Source organism: Hylaeus volcanicus, chromosome 7 (genome assembly GCF_026283585.1).
Source record: "Hylaeus volcanicus isolate JK05 chromosome 7, UHH_iyHylVolc1.0_haploid, whole genome shotgun sequence".
Taxonomy (NCBI): Eukaryota; Metazoa; Arthropoda; class Insecta; order Hymenoptera; family Colletidae; genus Hylaeus; species Hylaeus volcanicus.
Genome location: NC_071982.1, coordinates 1797382 through 1819728, shown reverse-complemented (window position 1 = coordinate 1819728; position 22347 = coordinate 1797382). Strand labels below are relative to the sequence as shown.

Here is a 22347-nt window from a genome sequence, read left to right as displayed (position 1 = left end):
TCATCATCATCATCATCATCATCATCATCATCATCATCATCATCATCATCATCATCATCATCATCATCATTATAATTATTATTATTATTATGATAGCGACTTCAGCAATTATAAAGCAAATAGACAAAAAGTATTCAAGTGGCTGCATAAATTATTGTGAAACTGTTATTAAAACTTTACCGACTGATTAGATATATATATATATATAGTTAAATATAATATTATTTATTTTCGTAACGTTGGTATCATGTAATATTTATTGAAACCTATGGGAATCGTTTTCAGATTAATAGTTATATAATATCTTCATCATTCATATAATAATGAGTCATACAAAGCTATCTCAGTAATAAACAACAAAGAATTGGCAGTTCATGACAAAAAGCCGATTAAAATAATGCTCGGTAAAATATTAATTAAACAATTGATTTTAACAAATTATCGGCTGGTCCCTTATTTCAATTTTAAGTAGGTTAGAAATTATTGCCAGTCATAGAGTAGACGGGAAAACTAAATGGTTGCAATTAAAACTACGTTGAGAACGATTATTTTAATTGAAAGGAAGTTCCTATATCGAAACTTTCGACATGTTCCTCCACAGTCTCTAAAGTTTAACTGTTCAAAGTTAGCCAACTTTTTAGCACAAATTGCAGAAACCGGGTTTCATAATTACTCGAACAATCTTGTACACTCGAATTTGCACCTATAATAGATAGTTAAGTACTTGAGACGTTTACGAGACTCGGAAAAGAAGTTGCTCGACGATAGTTAAAACAATTTTTCTACGACCTTACAACTCCGCAAAACCTTCCTTTTGCTTTAAATGAAAACTTCTCCTGTTCATGAAGTGCAATTATAAATTGTTCAGTTCGTAACTGAAGTAAAAGCGGCAGTTCCTGTTAGAATCTAACTTTTTAGGAATTAATAGTTCTCGTTCTCAATAAGTGAATACGATGTTACAAAGTGTGCAAAAGAAAGCAATACTAAATTAATTAAATCAGTAAGTGGGTATTTCCATTTTTACCTTTGAAAAAATTCGTTTTCTTTTCAATTCTATTCGTTCAAAGAACATATATTCAACAATGTATTTGCAAAAGGATATATTCATATTCGTAAAAAGAATGAAGGTATGTGTAAAAAAAAAATGAAACCTTTCAATAGCATTTAGATAATTTAACATGGTATTCAAACATACTTCTGTTTTGAATTTCGTATAACATGCACTAACAAACGTTCTTTCGAATGCCATAGAGAACTTATTAGCAGAAAAGTTACGAATTTTTCGAATTTCGACACTAAATTTTTTTCTTCTTTTACGCAAAAAAAGACTTTGATTTTTTTCCTATTTTATGGGTCAAATTTTTGTTCTATTTTTTTGTTAATTCGTCGCCAATACACAATATAAAAACTCGTGCGCACTACGAGTGTCGACTGTGTGCATTTCGCGGTCGGTGAGTGCCGCACCGAAGTGGTTAATAAAAAATTCTTGACTTTTTGAAACTGTCGCTTTGATTCGCGAAGTACGTTTCAGTTTCTCATTATACATGAAAGATTCTTTTTAGACAGTGGAAAAAAATGGCGAACCATCGTACAGTGAATTAAAATCAGTCGTTTGACGAAGGGACCACTTTCATCTTAGAACTTATTACAGTTTTTTCCGAGACTTCAGGAAACTTAATTACAGGTTTCGCTGGGACTTCAGAAAAGTTAATTATAGCCTTTAACTGGAACATCGGAAGAATTAATTAGCTTTTGCTGAGACTTGAAAAAGCCACTTGGAAGTCATACCAATTTCAAATAATAATAATTAACTCGTTCGTCTCCGCGATATATAAACTTATTCCAGCCTTTTCGAAGAAATAAAACAGAACTTTGGCTCGACTGGGATCCTGTTACGGAACTTCCTACTTAATGCTTTGATTTCTTCTAAGGGAGAATACGGTAGAACAAGAAAACGATGCTATTTCCGTTTAATTACCGTTGGACCAACGGTTTTAGGAATGGCGTTAATAGAACAACGTCAGTCTCAATTGTCGCGAGCGTCGCGGTTAGGAATAGCTCCAGATCACTTTCTGGGAACAGTAAACTCAATCATGAGTGATTGACGTTTATTATCGCGATAGCTGCTGTGACATCGTTCTGCGCCTGACTTAAATCGTAGTAGTCCATAATATATACACCATACTAAGGTTTGCTTTCTCGTGAAATTAATTTCTCGATTTCAATAAGAAAACTTCAAGAAAACATGCATTTTTAAACAATATGCCCTAGCATAAATTTATTCTGCATAACCACTAACTAAATTTGCTATACTTACGATGTCCCTTCGCAGGGGACATCCGAGTGCAAAAAGTTAAAGTACGTTTGGTAATTTTTTCAATTTATTTCACACTTCATGTACCTGGATAACACATGTACCAAAAAATTGATTAGGTCTCACGCGAGTGACCAGGAATGAATAATCCTGGTAGTTATTCAAATTTCTACAAGTTGTACCTAGGCTGTCAGAACAATCGCCGTCGAAAATTCCAGGATTTTCAGCCTCTGTCGTGCAACGTTATACTCGAAAGCAGCAGGATTCAGGATAATGAAAAGCAAGGATTAACGCCATGCACCGGTTACTGCGCCGGTTACTGCACCTTACAACCAACCATTGCTATCTATATCCGTTCTATCGAGGTGAGGGTATCATACCCGTAAACTGACCTCGCTAAGAAAATGACAGTTATTTTAGAAACGACTTCCGTTTCACAGGAATATTACTCGGTACGTCACGCTTGAATATCGTAAATTTATAAGCGCCGAAATTATTTTCCGTCAGTATTCATTGAACGCGTTGGCATCAGAATAGAATTTCTGATCTTCTGAACTTCCGATGAACGCTAATGGGACGGATATTAATAAAGAAATTTGGAAAGGTGGATGGATGAATTAAAATTGCCTCCTTTTGGTTAATGCGATAATAAATCTTGACAGGTCTAAGTTTAAAGTTGGTTTCGACGAAACACGTCTCGTGATTTAGAAAGATATAAATAGAATTTATAACAGATAAAGTTAACAAATGTTAATAACAGTTGATGGGAGCAAAACCCTTTACAATTCTAACAAAAATTAAGAAACTAATTATATGTAACACAACGCATTTTAATCATCAAGATAGAAAACATAGAAAAAAGTTTACAACAAATGTGATATTTCTCCTTTGATTCTCTTTCACAGTAATAAATATTTTTATAACATTGCTCGATAAGCTCTGTTGCAAATAATTGCCGGATTTTAATTTTTCTAGAATTCGTAAAGATTTCATCCCAAAACAAATCCTTTATTTGTCGATAGTTATTTTCGAATTATCTGCACCGCCAAACATACTTAAAACAATCGATCTTAAGACACGTACCATGCGTACCGTATTGGATTTTACTCGTCACTCATGGGAAAGTAGAACAGTCTGTTGGTCGCAGAATAAATCGACGCAATCACGATAACGAGTGGCTATTGATAAGCAACGGTTAATAGTAGTTTAGACGCAGGAATCAAGTTCTGATGAGATTGCAGTCCAACCACGTCTAAACGCTGCCTATCTGTTAGTCGATTGTCACTCGCCTGCTATCTAATTATCAATAATTACCCACTATTAATCTCAACTAGTTGCAATGTAATCGCTCAATCTAATTGCAGTCTGTCCATCAACCGCGAGCCGCTTATTGTCGACAAGACACTTGGGTACGCGATCATTGTTGACATTGTTCACACTCGTTATTGACCGGCTACTGTAGCCACTGTATTTTTCATTAAATTACCGAGGCGACAATCATATACATATACATATCAACCACCATCTATATATCATTAATGTCAACGAATAATTATAAATAACTCTTATAGTATACGTATATGAAACATGTTATTGACAAAACCTATTTGAGCTGAAATTAACACTGCGTTGAAAGAATTAAAGAGTTTAGAGGACTGAGTACGAGAATCATTTGAAAATGACTAGAGAATAATATAGCAAAAATGTTATTGCTTTAATAACATTAAACAGGACACCACCACTTAACTATTTCATGCTAGGCTAAAAATCATTCTTTGCTTTAACTTTTCTCGAATGATTCTGTTTATATTGAAATAGACTAGGATGAAAAAGTTTCCAAAATTGATGTTTAAATTAATTTTGTCTGTTTTTTGTATTTTTAATGTGTCATGATTTGTAATCTGGGACTATTAATTCAATTGATTCTTGAACTTCACTTACTATTTAAACTATCCTAAGCTTCGCGATTTTGATCTTCATATATCAGTCATGTTCATTAAATTAAGAAACTCTCCGATTCTGGAACCTAACAGCCCAACATCGCGTTGAACTGCCCAAACTAACCAATAATTTCTCGATTTTAAGTTACCGATATTACCTACACTAATCGACCATGCTATTACTTGAAACTTATCGATCCACTGAATTAACCATACATTTTGCATTTTCAGCTATCGTCAGTTAGCTAACTATCTTGCAGCTAAAACTGTAACGAGTTTCACGAATTGTCCTGTTTGAAAAGGATTCCTCGTGTTTGATCAGTGTCGCAGCTGGTTTCGTAAAAGTTCTGATCACTTAACTTTCGACTGCGTCATATCATTCGTGGAAACGAAGCGATTGTTTGGACAAAGTACGTGGTTTTCATCTGGTGCCCACTAACAGTTTCAACTTCGAGTACTTGGAGTTATGAGAGCCTGAAAGAACTCGTTGAATAGCTAACAGAACTTTCAAGCATCGGTTCAGTTCACCGTTCTATCAGTCTATTGTATAGGATTATTTAGGTTAATAAGGAACTATTTAACTAAAGGATACTCTAATAATATTCTTGTATAGATTTCAATGAAGTATTTCATACAAATTTGTGTTGTTAGTTGAAACGTGTTGTGTTATGCGTTAAAAAAACCCTGGTACTGTAGGTTTGATAGTTTTCGCAAAATTAATTCCTAAAAATTACTGAAAAAACAAACTTCTATATTCTTACTGTATTCTACTTCTCACTGTATTCTTATACTTTGTTAATAAATATACCACCGAATCCAACGAAACACAAAACAGAACAGAAGAGAGAGAAGAGCTCGAAAACCGCCGCGGTTACCAGTCAATCAATGGAAAATTTCGCGATTTCGCGTCTTGAAGTGTCCCTTTGGTCCACACCTGCCGCTTCCTCGTTCGAACACGTCGAAGTCATCAATAAACGGGAGTGGAAGCGCGTGGTCACGACTCTATTAGAGTCGGTCGGTCGACCCCGAGCAGCAGCGTAACTACCGTGAAACCACAGCTTAATTGCTAGGGCAAATAGCTAAATTAACTGGTTGTCACGGTTGTTAAATCGCGCCAGAGCCTGGCTGAGCGCGTAGCTTTTGTGCGAAGCAACGCCGACGGCCGGGGATTCGCGGGCGACGCTTGCCGTTTGCCGTCGTCGTCTGCGTGATTTTAACGACGAGACAAGCGTCACGGCCACGAGGCCAGATTTCCAACGGGTTCGACGCGACCGGTAACGAGCTCCTCTCTTCTTTTCATCATCGGCTAACAACGTTTTCAACAGCGACGGTTCGACTGCCTTCTTCTCTTTTTGCTCGAGGTACGAATGATCTGGGACCACTTAACTATTTCATGCTAGGCTAAAAATCATTCTTCGCTTTAACTTTTCTCGAACGATTCTGTTTATATCGAAATAGACTAGGATGAAAAAGTTTTCAAAATTGACGTTTAAATTAATTTTGTCTGTTTTTTGTATTTTTAATGTGTCTTTTAAATTCTTATCATTTCCACTTTACCAGTTTATAAGTTTATACCTGTTAGACCTACGAGATTTTTACAAGAGTCTTTTTTTGAAGAGCCTTAGATTTCCTGTAAAAATATACCATTTAATAATATTTTGATTATTTTAATATTGGGTACGAATGATCTAGGACCACTTAACTCTTTACTGCTAGGCTAAAAATCATTCTTTGCTTAACCTTTCTCGAACGATTCTGTTTATATTGAAATAGTATATTGAATTATATTGAAATACCATGCAAAAGTTTCCGAAATTGATGTTCAAATTAATTTCGTCTGTTTTCTGAATTGTTAATGTGTCTTGTAAGTTCTTATGATTTCCACTTTACCAGTTTATAACTTTGTGCCTGTTAGACTTTCGAGATTTTTACAAGAGTCTTTTTTTGAAGAGCATTCAATTTCTTTTGAGAATATACCATTTGATAATATTTTTATTATTTGATTCTCAAAATGTAAAAATCAGAACACAAAAGTTTTCTTTTCTATACATTTTAAGTGAACGAATTTTACCTTTTGCGATGGTACTAAAAATTGAAATAGAGAGCTTACATTTTCAGAGAATTTTTTTTAGTTATTTCGAAACATTTGAGATCCTGGAAGCATTAAAATTCGAAAGTCAGCCTTTTAAGAACTACCCTAATATCGCACATATAGTTTCCCATCATTTCCGAATAAAAAAATAGAATTACTTAAAAATATCAGGAAAGAATGGAATAAAATTCGTTCAGATATTATTTTGAATTCGATCGACATTAAGTCTCGCCGTTGTGCTGCTGTTATCAGCACAGCCAATAGATGGTGGTTCATGCTTAAATGTGCCTCAAATAAACTGAATGCATTTATGCATACAATGATCTTGCTATACGTGCCATGTAACATTAATTTTATGCCAAAGAAGGAGAAATGTCAATTCGACTCTTTGCAATAAAATAGATGTGAATGGAACACCACTGTAATTTTTACTTGTCACGACTATGATTTCTCCCCTTAACTCTCGTGGCATGCCATACTTGGATAAACGAGTTTTATTCGAACTTTAGCGAGCAGATATGAAGGAATCACTCGTGTGTCGTAATTTTGCTCCCACGGGCGGGAAGATTAATTCAACACGAGATGGCGTTAAACTAAAAATGTCGAGGTGCAGATAGCCACGGCGAGAGAAAGGTGGTTTAGGTCATCGCGCCATGAGAGAGGTGGGTGGACGATTGATGAGCACCTGCACCAGATTAGCGACGTTACTAATTGCAGCGAAATGGGTCGAGCTTAGCAACGAGTTAGCGTGCAAGTGAAATGGTAAACGTGTCGTCGGTTAATGGTCCCTTTTTCTCCTTGGTTCGAGATATTTGCTCCTGGCTGAACGATACTATAAGCGATCGGACTTTTAACACACTCGATATAATGTACCAAGTTAATTTCGAATAAAACGATCTATGAGTAATTCTGGTTGAAATACGCAGGGTGTTTAGGAGATGATTAAGATTTTAGAAATGTCGCTTATTTGATTTTAAAATGATGCATTATGGTATACAGATAGCCTTTTTGCTAGGACAACTAATACTTTGTTATCTATTAGGTTGTCCCAAAAGTTTCTTCCGTGTCTTGCACTCAGTTATTTTGTGTGGTAATGTTTATATAAATAGACAACTGATTTTGTAGATGTTAAAATGAATCGTACGCAATTCAATAACGTAACATTAGACATAAAATATTGTATATGCATTACTTATTAATGAAAGGGAAGAAACTTTTGGGACAACCTAATATTATTGACATAACATTTAATGCTTCCATCATTATATGAATTATAAAATTAATGATCAAACAATGTCTAATGATGAACAATGATAAAATTAAGATTGACGAATACTAATGTTTTCAAAATAAAAAATATATGTATGATTTATGTTATACAAGTTACTATAATTGTAAGAAATAATCATATTGTACAGATAATACCGCGTATTCATGATTTTTCATTATTAAAGCAAAAAACTCAAACATTCGAACTCCTTCCCCCGAAAATCATGATTTTTAAGCATTATCATTGTTCCAAAAATTGTTAGAAAACTACAAACGCAAGATTTTGATATGACACGCATGGATCTACTGACTGAGAATCGAATGAACTACCGATAAAACAAATGACGTTATTAATAATTTGAATAACAATTTAGCGGTGCAACTAGAGAATTCTATTTTTTATCAGAGCGTGAAAGAAGTTCTTTCATGGAAATAGTTCTTTATAAAAGAGATTTTCAATGGCGAAACTGTTCCCACGGGGTCAATAAAGAAGTTTCCAACCACGAATAAATTGCGTCCGAGGCAATAGGTTGCTGGATTAGCGTCAGCGATCAAGTTACCAGCAACCTGGACAGGAACGCCTCTTTATTGAGCGCCATCTGTTTGCATAAGGAACTTCTTTTAAACTCTTATTAACCGTCTATCGTATGACCTTTACTTTATCCTTTCAAAATTATTTATTTATGCAAGACTTCTTTGGACATTTATATTCATGGCTATTTATGTATTCATGGATGAGTCAATGATAGAGCTACACAATAAAAGAACGTATCCATGAGCAAATATGCTCAAATTTTATCAAATGTTCTCGATAAAATTTACAGGAATTTTCTTATTTAAACTGTTTTGTAATTAAACAATATTTATCCCTATGTGTGAACAATGTACATACATTTGCAAAATCCTCAATCATTGATCTAAACACCCAGTGATAATAAGAATAGTAGGAAATATGTTCTAGCAATCCACGAGCAAATAGAATTTTAAATATCCCATCACCATCTATGATCCTATGAATGGTTATGTTTACACAGGATGGCTCACAACCATGGCATTGAACACAGAGTGATTCCACGCCACAAAACAAGTCCAGATGATGCAATATATTCATCTAGTGTCATAATTCATCGACCCTGTCGTATTCCAATAATGAATTATTAATGTTAATCTCATGTAAGAATTTCTTCGAAATTCGCAATTTAAAATATTGTTTTATATTCTGGTTTTTTGTTTGGGCAAAAATCATGATATACCTTTACGCTGGAATCATCGTAGAACTTTAAAGAAATATATTTGATATGTCTGAAGATTCTGAAAATTACTCAAACCCAAGAATCAAAATTCAATAAATAACATTTGCTTTGAGACTGGTATGTATTAGTCTTAATAACATTATTATTATATTTTAATAAATTGTATAACACAATGAAGTCGATTTTCTAAAACAGAGCCTAAATACTGGACAACAATCCACTTTACTTTAGATCCTAATTCCCGTTACAATAAAACCTAAAAGCTCTATATATAAAACTAAAAGCTTTAGATTCATAAAATATTAAATTTCGAGATTAATTTTAAAATGTCGATTTCCTGACACGAACTCTACACAAAATGAATTTATTCTATAATTTCGACTTATAACAAGGTGTAGAATCACTTCTGTGACCGTACCAAGTCTTTCCAATCACTGTGCGCAATTCGTGCTGGAACAGAGTCACGAGTAGGAGGGAACGAAGCTAAACAACTAGAAGGCAATTAGATAACCGCGTGCCCCGTTATTACAGCAAACTGTTCGTTCGGAATTCTCATTCCGATGACTTCTGAATTCGTGTACCTGATTGCCGCCCTGGCGGTGACAGGGATATAAACCCACTGGTTGGTGCAGGTCTTCCGGTTTCCCTGGCGAGTCTATACATATGCTGCTAATGAGGTGTCTGATCTGAATCGACATTCAAGAAAAGCGACAATTACTGCCTGTTAGAAGAACCGGTAAAAGTATTCTTTTTTTTTGTTCTTAATGTACGGTTCGGAGATCTTACGAGAAGATTTCACGTAACGCCATCCTAGTTTCTACATCCTGCTCCTGAAGCAATGGGAAAACACGAGTGCGTTATCGCCAGACATGCAAGCGTGATTAATGAGGTGTTAGAAGGTTAGTGTTTTTCTTTCGCGAAACGAAAAGTCGACTCTCGTGGAAACTTTCGAGGAAGGTACTTTGGGGAGTGGTTTAAAATTGCAACAGTAGAATTTACTGAAATTGGGCAAACTGTTTTAAATTGTTTAGCATAGTTGCGATATTTTTATTTGGAATAAATTCCTGAATTTGTTCAAACATATCTCACTGGAATGTTTTGTGCTTTTATCGTAATGACTCTGCGTGCAGATATAATTGTAGTAAAAAAAGATTTCTCTGTTCTTATCAACAGCTTTCATGTACTCCTTTATTCTTTATTATGACGTTTTTCATTGTCGCGATGAAGAATAAATGACTGCGTGAGAGTTGTTAAAAGACAACAGAGAAATTGTAACTTTTGTTTTTACAAGTATTGTATTCATTTAAACTGATGAAATATACAAATATTTGATATTCAATTTTTTGGATCATATACAATTCATGTAAAATATACAGGATGTTTCGAAAATGTTGGAGGTCCTTGAAGAGGGTGGTTCCGAGGGTGATTTGAAACAACTTTTTCCTTAGGGAAATGTTGTTCGAGGGTTCGTTAAGGAGACATTAACAGTAAACCTCGACCAATCAGAGCGCGAGTAGTCCGGTGGAGCGTGGCCTACACTACTGCGGCTGTCTAGCGCGTGACCAACACTACTGTGGCCGTCTAGCGCGTGGCATACACTACTGCGGGCGCTCCACAAGCATACTCGCGCTTTGACTGGTTGGGATTTTCCGTTAATATCTCCTTAACAAAGCCTCAGACAACAATTTTCCCAAGGAAAACGTTGTTTCAAATCACCTCACCCCTTTCAACCATTTCCAACATACTTGTGACACCCTGTATTTTCATTAGTAAATTTGGTTCCAATTTAAATATTTGATTCTCTTCTGATAAATGATCATTTCAAAAAGATTGTTTCAAATTGATATCATTCTCCTTGATATCGTCAATTAACTTCAACTTTAACAAATTCACGAATAGTTTTTAATTTACACTGCTTTATTTCGGCATTAAAAACATTCAATATTGAATCAGATATGCGAGTACAAGATAAACAGAAATATTCCTCTACTATTTTTATAAAGATTAGCAAATTTGTATACCACCCAAGTAGTAACACATCGCTATAAACTTCCATTGTCAATAATTTGATTGCAATTTTTATCCACTTCGTCGACCATCTTTAACGTCGAAAACGTACAAACGAATTATCGTGCCCCGTCCGAAGGGGTGTGAATAACTCGAGGGAAACAAAGTCGAATTCTCGCTTCGATCACGAACACAGGTGAAAATAAACTGACAGGAATAAACGTCTGACAGGGCTAAAATATGTCAGCGGTAGACAGGGCTCAGCATCCGTGTCTATTTATACCTGATTTCCGCCCTGTCGATGGCAGGGGTAGAGGCCAGCTGGTTTGTGCAAGTCTGCCTTGCGTGCTGGCGAATCCAGACAGGTGTTGCCTCCCTCTCCGAGATTACGAACCTGTTCATTAGTTAGCATAATCATTTCTGGGATTAGTGACGTTAGGCTGAAACGTTAGTCAAGACCAGAGAAACGGCGAGAGGCATCAGGGAGCCCCGCAAAATGTTGCGTATCGTATATAATAGTTGGTTGATAATAATTTCAATCAGAATACAGTGTACGCACCAATTAATAATAGAATAACTACTTTTCTGTTAATTACAGATATATATCTTGCATTTGTTTGCGTTTTCTTTGGTTGATTTGTTTTTAGACTAATTTGATTTACTGTAAAATTATTGTAAAATAAAACTGTAACTGTACATTACTACTCTATTTAGTAGTATGGAACATGCTTTCGATCAGCAAGTTTATATCATAATGAGATACCTCCTCTTAAATTTGTTTACAGAAACTTCTATTTGATAGAAAAGGTGATCCATAGTCTGGATTATATTACAGTTTTAATAATAGTATTTTTATAATTATCAGAATACTTAAAAATTATAAAAGTACAATTATTAAAACAGTAATATAATCCAGACTATGGATCACATTTTCTAGCAAATAGAAGTTTCTATAAACAAATTTATTAACTTCATTTTTTGGATAATTCAATTTCACTCCTATACATCTGATACATCTAATAAAATTATGAATAATTAAAAATTGTTAATTATGTACTGGACTTTATATCTTGAAACCAAAAAACCAACATCACATTGCAAAGGAATGCAAGTAGACTGTAGAAGAATCATCGTCCATGAAATTAGATTTCGTCGTAGGTTTAATTAATAAATACAGTTTGCCAAATGTTCAATATTTTCTGGGGCACCCTGGCATTAGCGAAGCAGTTGTCAAATCGCAAATACCGAGAAAAGTGAAACGAATCTCGAAAAATAATAATAATATAATTATCTCGCGAAAAATTTTTCGCCTTTGCGCGTGCATGAAGGCGCGTGATTCTTTTCATACGTATTTTTTCGATAACCCAAACTCAGGTTTTCTCGGTGTTTGCAAAGCGGCGGGAATATTCACAGTGACGAGATTTCGTTGCGGCTGGAACAACAAGATACATAAATCAATACATGTGTAACAATAGGATCGAGAAACGCGCACTCGAGATATTGTTGAAACGTTGAAAAAATCGTAGTGTATACCCTTTCGACAAATACTCTTTGTCGGTGAATGAATTCTGAAAGGTTTTTCTCGAGAGAACTTGCTTTTTTATATACAAATAATAATTTGTTTATTTAAAAAAATAAATAAAGAGACAACTCTGATCTTACATATAATAAAATATCATTTCATTTTTTAAGATACCGAAGTTCCCGAAATCTTGTACGATATTATTATGACAAAAATTATGATTGATTAGAAGGAGTAAATATTCAGATGATTAATCATGTTTTTCAGAGTAATATTTCACAAGATTTTAAAATCTTCAATATTTCTTTAGACAAAATAATATATTATTAATGTAGCGATGTAGTTCATATAAAAATAAATTCATTCGTTTATATGTCATTTTTGCTCTAACAAATAATGTTATCTGATTAAACACCTAATTAATAATTATATCACTATTATATTACAGGTATCGTTATATTTCAAAGATTCCACGGGATGTTTTACAAAAAATAAAATCGTTTGTCTAAGCGTTAATTAATCCCGCTTAATCCAGACCAGTATAAAACGTATGCGATCACAGATTTTTTCGACGCTCGACACTTTCTAGTTTCGCGTTTCTCATCGGAAGCTCGACCACAGAACAGTTGCAGTTGGCTCTAGCAAAAAATTAAGGTTCCCGAATAGAAACTAGAGATTGCTAATTTAACTTTTTCAATTATCAAGTATTCGATAAAATATCCTGTCAATATCGGTTTAGTGGTAAGTTATTAACGATTCTTTTTTAGAAAGAGAATTTATGAATATTAAAACCAAAAAATACTAAATAATAATAATAACGAAAATTGTACCTCTATGTACTCGAATATTAAAAAAGAATCTAAATAAGTAAATTTGTATTATACTGAATTTGATAACTTTTAATTTTGATATTATTCCTTTCGGTTTGTAGTTAATGTTTCATTTTAGCTGTAATAGTTAATTAAACCTTTGTACATTTCATTTTATCACTATTTTGCGAGAAAAGAATATAATAATAAACGTATGATTATTGCTTCGTAACTAATTAAAAATTTAAACAATTTCGTTAATTGTTTTATTAAAAATGAATTTTAATTTCTATATGGGTCATTCCACACCGATTGTTGTATTACTGGTATTTGAATGTATCTCGAAAACTTTTAAAGAATGTTGAATATTGTCGGTCTTCCAGCTGTTTAAAATTCTGTGACATCTTTTTTTTTCAAAAAGTATAACTATTAACCTAGTCAACAAATAAGAATGAGCTTTCGTGGAGTTACAGTAAAGACATTAAAGTGTCAAATAAAAATTTAGTTTAAACTTCAGTTTAAATTAACATTTTTTTAACCATTTCTTCCTTAATTGTCTTAAAAACCCTGTTTTTATAATACCAGAGCCCATCCTCATTAGATCAAACCCCTTTATGGAGGTTTTTTTTAAAAAGTTGGACATATTTTTCGTTCGCGGGATACTATTAACATTCAATTAAATTATTTTTCATTTAGTCAATTTCAGTGTGTTCATCTTTTTAAAAAAACGTCCATAAAGGGAATAAATGCGACTATATTCTTGTTCGTTTTTCAATTCTTTAAACAAAGAATAACCATTGCGAAATCTCATTTGTTCAAAACAATTGAGTTTTTTATTTCAATTGAAATAACTTTCATTTGCCAATCCTATATCTTCATTGTTACTTTTCGAAATCTCTTTCTTATCCATTTACAAGTTCTATCATTATAATTTTTTGCGAAAAAAAACACAGATCTCTAAACAGCTGTAAAACCTTTTTCGAAATTTTTTAACCGTTTGCACTCGAGGCCTTTTTTTCTGGTTTATCTACCAGCAACTCGAGATGTTTCTGAGCATTCTATTCCCATGAATTCTAAGGTATCTAGATTTTAGAATAAGGTCACCGATAATCATTTTATTGACACTTCGAGCTCCAAAGAAATTAAACCTAAAGAAATTAAACCTAAAGAAACATTAGGTATCGTAGATTTGCAGCGTGAAACCTAATGGTGACTGACACTCATCTCTCGAGTGCAAAGAATTAAAAATCCTTCGAGGGGCATTCAAATACTACTAAAGACTCCAACGCATGAAAATTTCATAAAAATTCAAGATGTTACTTTAAGAATCCGAATCAGTATCAAATGACTCTATTTATCCAGCGTAATAGTTCTCGAATAAATTTTTGGTTACCGTTAAAAATTCTAAAGAATTTTCCACTATTGCCCAGTAAACCGATATGTCGGGAATCGCAATCCCTAACAGAGAAGAGCCTCTGTTACAATTTTTCAGCCAGGCAGGAGAAAATCGAAAATGAGCCAAACTCCCTGCCGGTCTCGCTGGCGAAAATGCACACCGGTCTATGCACGCGTGCATCCCTACGCGGCACATGTTTCAAGCGAACCATGGCCTCTTCCTGTGCCTGGTTGCCGTATGCACCGATGCACATGCACGTGTATTCATAGAGGTAGGTGCATTCAGTCACGGAGCTCGGTCAGCAGTTCTGATTTCGCCGCATGCAAGAATTCTGTGGTCGCTGCAGTTTCAACGCGAGCATCTTCATCCCTTTCATCCTCTTCTCCTCGTCGACGTCTTCGTTGTCGTGGTCTAGCTGGAATAAAAACTAGTGATTTATCGTCGACGTTCAGACGGTCCCGATAAAATTCCGAAAAGTCCGTGCGACCCGATTCCACGTCGTCAGCTTTATTAGAGGCACTCGGAGGCTCCACTGTCGCGGACTTAACAATTTCTATCAACGATCTCTCGTTGCCCGAGAGAGACGTTCGAGCTTTATTGACTGGGAAAAACGATTGCTCGCTCGAGTGTTGCGCAATTTCCCGTCAGGACGTTGCTTCTCTGTTACGTTGCAACTTCAAATCGGTCGAAGTGATTGAATGCTATTTAATTAAGCCAAGGGTTTAGATTGTCATGTATTTGAAATTGGTTCTTTTAATTAAGTGAGGAGTGTAGAGTTTGTGAAATTCGAGATCCGAGGTTTTTCAGAGGAAATATTTTATAGCTTTATGGGAAAGAGAATACTCTTTAGATGTTTATTTGTAACTATGGCTAGCATAGGTGTTATTGAGGAATGGCAGGCAGGGCCGACCATCTGGGGGATGCGGTGGATGCTATGCACCGAGGCCTCACGATTGAGGGGGCCCCAACATGATCAAGAACTAAAGAAACTGGAAAAAAAAACTCAAGAAATAATGTATTCTTGCACATCGAAACTTGACAATATTCCTATCGTTGCCAGTATGACGAAAAGTACATTTTATCGGGAATTATATATCTATTTATATATATTATATATTATATTATATTTATATATCTATTATAAATATATATCTATTTTTCGATAAAAATATGCATTTCATTCAACAATCAAAGTTTAAATATTATCAAATTGAATGTACTGTATCAACAAATAATTTCGTTCTATGCAAGCTACTTCACAAAACCTGAACCAGTACGGGTGGATGAGGTTGCGTGTTTAGGGGTTTTAAGACACGAGAATTCGATTGAGACTGCTGAGCGCTCTTTCAGCAACTTAAAATTAATAAAAAATTATCTTAGGTCAAGCATGCGTGCGGAACGTTTAAATGCACTTGCTATATTAAGCATCGAAAAAGAAATTGCAAAAAATTGTAATTTTTCTGAGGTATTTAATATATTAGTAAAAACAAAGTCACACATTAAATAAACATACATTAGTCATATATGTTCGTGTTTGTATTTTTTTTTTACTTTACGTTTTTCCAATACGTGTCTAATTAAGTAAATTTGTATATTCGAAAGCCTCTTGTTCCTGCTCAACATTTTTAATTCTTATTTCTGTATCTTCAGATTTGATATTTAGAATTTACTAACTGCTAAGAGTTTTATTCCTTATGCTACTAGACTGAAATACTTATTCTTATTTTATGTTTGCTTATTAATCATCTTTAATACGATGTTTTTTAACTATAATGTACGTGTACAAAAACTTCAGTTTGTAAGTAGAGAAAAGAAGACTCCTTTCATGACCATACCGAGAAATCACGCTGAATACGGTCACGAATGGAGCGTTCGTAATCGCCCAAATCCAAATCTCATCGGAAGATGGTAATTCCCTGAAATCGTGAGACCAGTCTCGAATTTTTCCCGCGTCGAAATTATCCGAGACCTGAGGCCGGCGGGAATTATAAATTCATCCCGTTCCCCCGGTTTCGTCGGTAGTCCGGGGTTGCGATTTAAGCGTCAGTCGAAAAAAGGAGGACCGTCCGGACGGGAGGGGTTAGATAAAAAGTAGAAAAGGCAGGGTCGAGGGGCGAAAACATAAGTTCCGAGCCGGGGGACGGCTCGTCCCGGCGAAATTGTTATTTCGCGTGCGGCGCGAACCGCATTCCGAAGCGCGCGCCGCGTGAAATGCTTCTTCGTGAAAATGTCCGGCCATCCTTTATGCGCCTTTTCTTTTTCCACTTTTTTTTTTTTTACCCCACTCTAAGAGTTTTCTCACGGTATCGGAGTGCCGGAAGAAAAAATATGGCAAAACGCATTCCACTCCTGTGTCGAAGGGTGGAGGAGGAGGATGAGGAGGAGGGTAGAGGGAGGGGGAGGGGAGGAGGCTTTGGAGGATGCTCGCGGAAGCGGAAAACGGTTGATCGATACGATTTCCACGGTTTCACCCACGGCGACACTTGATTCTTTTCCGATTTTGGCACGGAACTCGATACAGGACACTGGAATGCGTTTTTTTACACTCCGCTTCTCTTTTTGTTGTTGTTATCGGGAAACTGGTTTACGTGCGAATGGGTTTCGTCGCCTGCGATCTCTCCACTGTTCGGAAATTAGTTTAATCCTCTCGGATTTCATTATTTTTATGATACGTACGCGGTTATATATGTACAGTCAGTCCCATAAATATTCGTACCACCTAGGAATATCTATCTCTGTCAATGAAATTTGTCGAAATTAAATGATAGGTTTAAATGTGTTCACAAAAAGATTTTCTATTGCGAGTTTGTAAACGTGTAAAGTCTATTTGTGTACCATATGCATAATCAAACATTTATGTTGTATATTTTATGCATATAAATAATTACAGTAATATTAATGTCTAGAAATTAATACTCTAATTATTTCAAATACTTATTTAAAACTTCAAATTTCATAAATCATCTCCAAAATAAGAAACTTGTAAAAATGTTCAATATCTATCACTACGAATGTACAACACGTCTGACCATATACGGGACAGTATCACTTGTAGTTCGCTTATGGTCAGACGTGTCACGCGAAATTTCAATCACGTTATCAATTACATTTTGCCGTACCATTCGACATCTAACGTTTCTCTGAAAAATATTTAAAACAAAATCAAAATATATGAAATGCCCTTTGGGTGAGGATATACTTAGCAAAAACCGATCGATATAATTCGAGGGGGTTACGAGAAGTTCGAAAGTACGATTAAAAGATTCATTTTCACTCCATCTTCCTCAAAGAACGTGGCACGTGGAAACAGATGCACCTTCATTTTGTCGGTACTCGTAAGGGAGCACGTGTAAATCATGCAAGATTAAACCATCGTTCTTTTCGGAACGTCATAATCAATCACGATCAAGAAAGCGGAAAGGCCCATATGCGATATAACGCCGAAGTAACTAGTGCGCAGATTTTTAAACATCAATCTTTCTAGACATTGTCAGCCTTTAAATCAAGCATATTATTCTCGTCTCAACGAATCCATGATTAGAAAAGGAATTTTTTGATACCTTTTTATTGGATCTTTTTAATCACATAATGACTCGAACGACAATGAATTTAAATTGAAATATTGACACTTTTTGATGAAATTGCAGTTTTATCAAAAAGAAGTAATCCTTGATAACATTTTTGTACCCAAGTAATAATTGAAACAGTAATAAGTTTCAACTCCAAAATAAACATTTCAGATTATTTCAAAACTTTAAGGCTGAAATACCTTCGGGATTGAAAATATGATTCCAGGTGGGACGAACGTTTACATTTAGAAGTTAGAAACTACACGTTCGCGTATTAATAATAACATGAAAGATTTCATTGCGCGTAGCTCTGACGTCACATAGCGAGGGTACAACTCCAATCACGGAAGTATCCAGTAAAGCAATTTCAAGTTTTTATGAAAATATTGCAGGAAACTATTTCTTTCCCCAAGCTTGCTTTCAAAATGAGTTTCAAAGTTTAACCTTATTGATGGCACTATTGCGGAAAATCTACAGTGCAGCGATACAAAATTGAAATGAAACTTAACAACTCCATAGTGCCCACGTGTAATTTTCAATATAAACTACTTTCAGACAATTTGTATTTTTTATCGCAATATTACTTGTATGTTCACATTTCATAGATTATTCTTTTAATTTATCATATCATTCGTGATTATGTGCAGTACAATCATAAAATAATTTAAAATAAAGGCTACCGGACGATTTTTACCAAAATTATTTTTTTTTCTTTATGATAACGTTCTAGATCAATTTTGAAACTAACTGTTTTGTATGCCTTTCTCGCTGTAGAATAACTTCTCAAATCCTTAAATTGATCAGAAAGGTACGCAATATTGAACAAAAAATAAAACCCGACTGTTTTTTATATAAAAATCGATTTATTTCAATGCTTATACCTTTGAAACAACAGAAACGAATTTTATTTGATTAATTTAGAAGTTCAAATAACATTAAATGTTGAAAACAATGTGAAAACAATTTTTTTTATTCAAATATTCAATTCAGAAATTAATGATAAACTATGTATCAATGTTAATAATTTTACTTAAAATATCATTTTGCATTGTACAACGTCAATATAAATATTATTATCAATATATCGATTCGATCAGAATCAATTTTCAATTTTTATGCAATAAAGCGTATTGCAGCTGGCCTAGGGATTTTAGACTAAATAGAAAATTGTTGCAGCAACGTGGGAGCCAATTCATTGTACTTATTGTCCTATGCCCTTTGTAAACGAATTTATCTTCTTAATTTTATTGTATTTGCGAAAAATGTGAGGTGTCCTAAAATAAAATATTTTCTGCATTCAGGAACCAGCACGAAGGGATTAAATGCCGCGTTTCACCCCTAATGTAGGCAGGTGAATGTGGTACTCTTAATTGAGTTTAAACGTTACCACCCACTAATAGAAGGAGTAGCAGAAATTATTACCCAAGTTCCAACTTCTCAATTAATTAACGACGAAATTGGCAAAGTGAAGGAAAGCGTGTTAGAAAGGATAGAGTAAAGTAGGAAATATCCGAATTGCGTGATACTGTAATTTACGTGGAAGTTGGAAGCCTTTAATCTGCTGCCAGATACCATGTCTTTATCAAGGATCTGGAAACATCCATAAATAAAGGGTTATATCTTTGCTGAATTCAACGACTACGAGACGAAGAAATCAATATTTACCGACGACTAGTTTTACAAGACTTTATCCTAACGAATGGCTTGTGAATATACATCAACGAATTACACGAAAAATATTGAATTTAGTATGTACAATTTATATTGTCATTTTAAAGGAAAAATTTGTTTTCAAGTACTGATCGAAATAGTGATACTAGATGATTAAATAACAGTTTTAAATCGCTATGATCGCTACATCTAACCCTACAATTTCCTGTCACAATATTTCTCGAGAATTTCACAATTCTGCAAACCATTTCCACACTCTGTTCTTGTATTTCATTTTACGAGAACGGCACGTACGAAATTGACGACGTTAATTGAGCGTTAAAAGTGTTATGAATTGCCAGCTGAGGAAACGGTAGAAACAGAGGGGGGAAGGTGGGGGAAATATAAACGAGCGTGAAATATGTTGCTCGCGCGACATTAGTGTGCTTGCACAGCATTTAATTGGCGATACGACTCGTGACTTCATCGGTATTTCGAACACGTTCCATAAGGACGATTTCATTACAGAGGCAAACAATTTGTACGCGAAACTGACGCGCAGAAACGTATATTTCGACAATTCAGAACTACCATTATAAGGAAGCAGTTGAATCGCTTTTGGGAATTAAATTACAATGAAAGTGATACTGTTGGCATTGTATGTAGTAAACAGATAATTGTTTAAGCGACAATTTTTAAGTGGACTTTATCCACTTATCAGGTGTATAATATTCATTGGCTTAGAAACTTCGTGGTTATACTTTCGACGAAGTTGGAGAAGTGGATTAGGCATTAGAATTTCGACGAATAAAATAACATGCATGATTTTGTATTATTGAAACATGAGTTTCTCGTTTAACACGTTCCGTGCCACGTGTACCACCGGTGATACACGCAGACATATTTATTTAATTCGCTGAAAACATATATTTTACAGAATTAAATTTGTCATAAAATATATGTTTTCAGCGAGTTAAATAAATATGTCCGCGTGTACCACCGGTGGTACACGTGGCACGGAATATATTTTACAGAATTAAATTTGTCATAAAATATATTTCCATCAAAGGAGAAGCACAAGTGGTACACGATGTGATAACTGCTCTATAAACAAGCTAACTACTTAGGGATTGATGATGCAATGAAATATTGAGTGACAATATATCAATCTCCAGTCAAAACGTCAAATGGCCTGATCGACAAGTCGGGCAAAAACGGCTTGGCACGGAACGTGTTAATAGTTAACCCTTTCGCTCCGAACTCCGGATATATCCGGCGCTTGTACACTTCCGGCGGGTGGTCCCGGTCAGGAGTGGCGCTCTGACGGACCGAACCGCTGTAGCGAAAGGGTTAACAATTTTAAAGGGGGAAAAACACTTCAAATTTTACTGTATGCAGTGCTATGAGGTATCGATGTGTAACAAAACTTTGTTAAGTAATATTTAAACCAACCATCCTGCTACACGTGTCAATCTGTAAGATTCATTCATATGAAATTCATTTATCTTTGTTGAAATTTACATTTTTACAATTATGGTGAATTATTGCGAATGGTATATGTATGAGCACACTTCCTATGAAATAACAATTTAAAAATAAGCACAGGACTGTATCCTAAAGGAAAGGAACTTACAATCTGTACTAATAACTGTAACTCTACATGACGATGCATTAGAAACGTACAAAATATTTTAATACTTTGAAAATAAGTACTCATCTGATACAGTATATTGTACTTTGCTCTTTTAAATATTCTATCAAATAACATAACAAATGTTCAGATTCCACTTCCACTTAAAAATGAAAATGACATAAAGTACATAGAATACACAATTGCTTACTAGTTCATGTATTAAAGTATGCAGTCAAATGTATATAAAAAATAAAATTGAAGTAAAATTAAGTATGCAGTCAAATGTATATAAAAAATAAAATTAAAGTAAAATTAAGTATCCAGTCAAATACATATAAAAGATAAAATTGAAGTAAAGTTAAGTATGCAGTCAAATGTATATAAAAAATAAAATATTGTTTATGTTATGAAACAAAGCTTACTCATAAACCGTGTGTATTTCCCAAAGATGCTTTCTCGTCAAATAGTTAAGCTCACAAAATATAATTTCATCATCGAAATATCACGATTCTAAAGGCAGCAGACATTCCAGCTACTATAAAAAAAAAAAACCGTGAAGCAGAGCACGAAGAGGAAACCGAAAACGAAGACGTAAATATCGTGGGCGTCGCGGGAGACTTGACGTCCGACGTCGTGCGCGAAAATCGTGAAAACCACCCATCGTCACGAGTCGGGATTCGGGTTTCGCTCATCTCGCCCGATTGACAGTGCATTAATTCCGTTCCCATGCAGCATTCATGGCGGCGACGATCAATCACGGACCGATTTATTTCCGTCGCGTCGCGACGCCGGCCGGCGTCTGCTAGCCCTCTGTTTCGCCGCATTCGTAATTGCGAAATGATTGTCGAGCTCGTCGCGCTTGTCGCCGATAATCCCGTGGCGCCGCGTGTCTC

At 34.9% G+C, this 22347-nt stretch overlaps 1 protein-coding gene across 3 annotated transcripts in view; it reads right to left on the bottom strand.

The window, feature by feature from the left end:
* Window positions 1-22347, bottom strand: part of LOC128880299 (putative polypeptide N-acetylgalactosaminyltransferase 9) — a 38547-nt gene that overhangs the window by 3347 nt on the left and 12853 nt on the right. The window contains exons 5-6 of one of the 3 annotated variants that reach the window (XM_054130228.1): window positions 11159-11269; window positions 9450-9554 (exon numbers count right to left, since the gene is read on the bottom strand). In XM_054130228.1, coding sequence (XP_053986203.1) covers window positions 9450-9554; window positions 11159-11269 — 216 coding nt within the window. The remainder of the gene's footprint in view (window positions 1-9449; window positions 9555-11158; window positions 11270-22347) is intronic. The other 2 variants (XM_054130229.1, XM_054130231.1) reach the window with 2 other exon arrangements.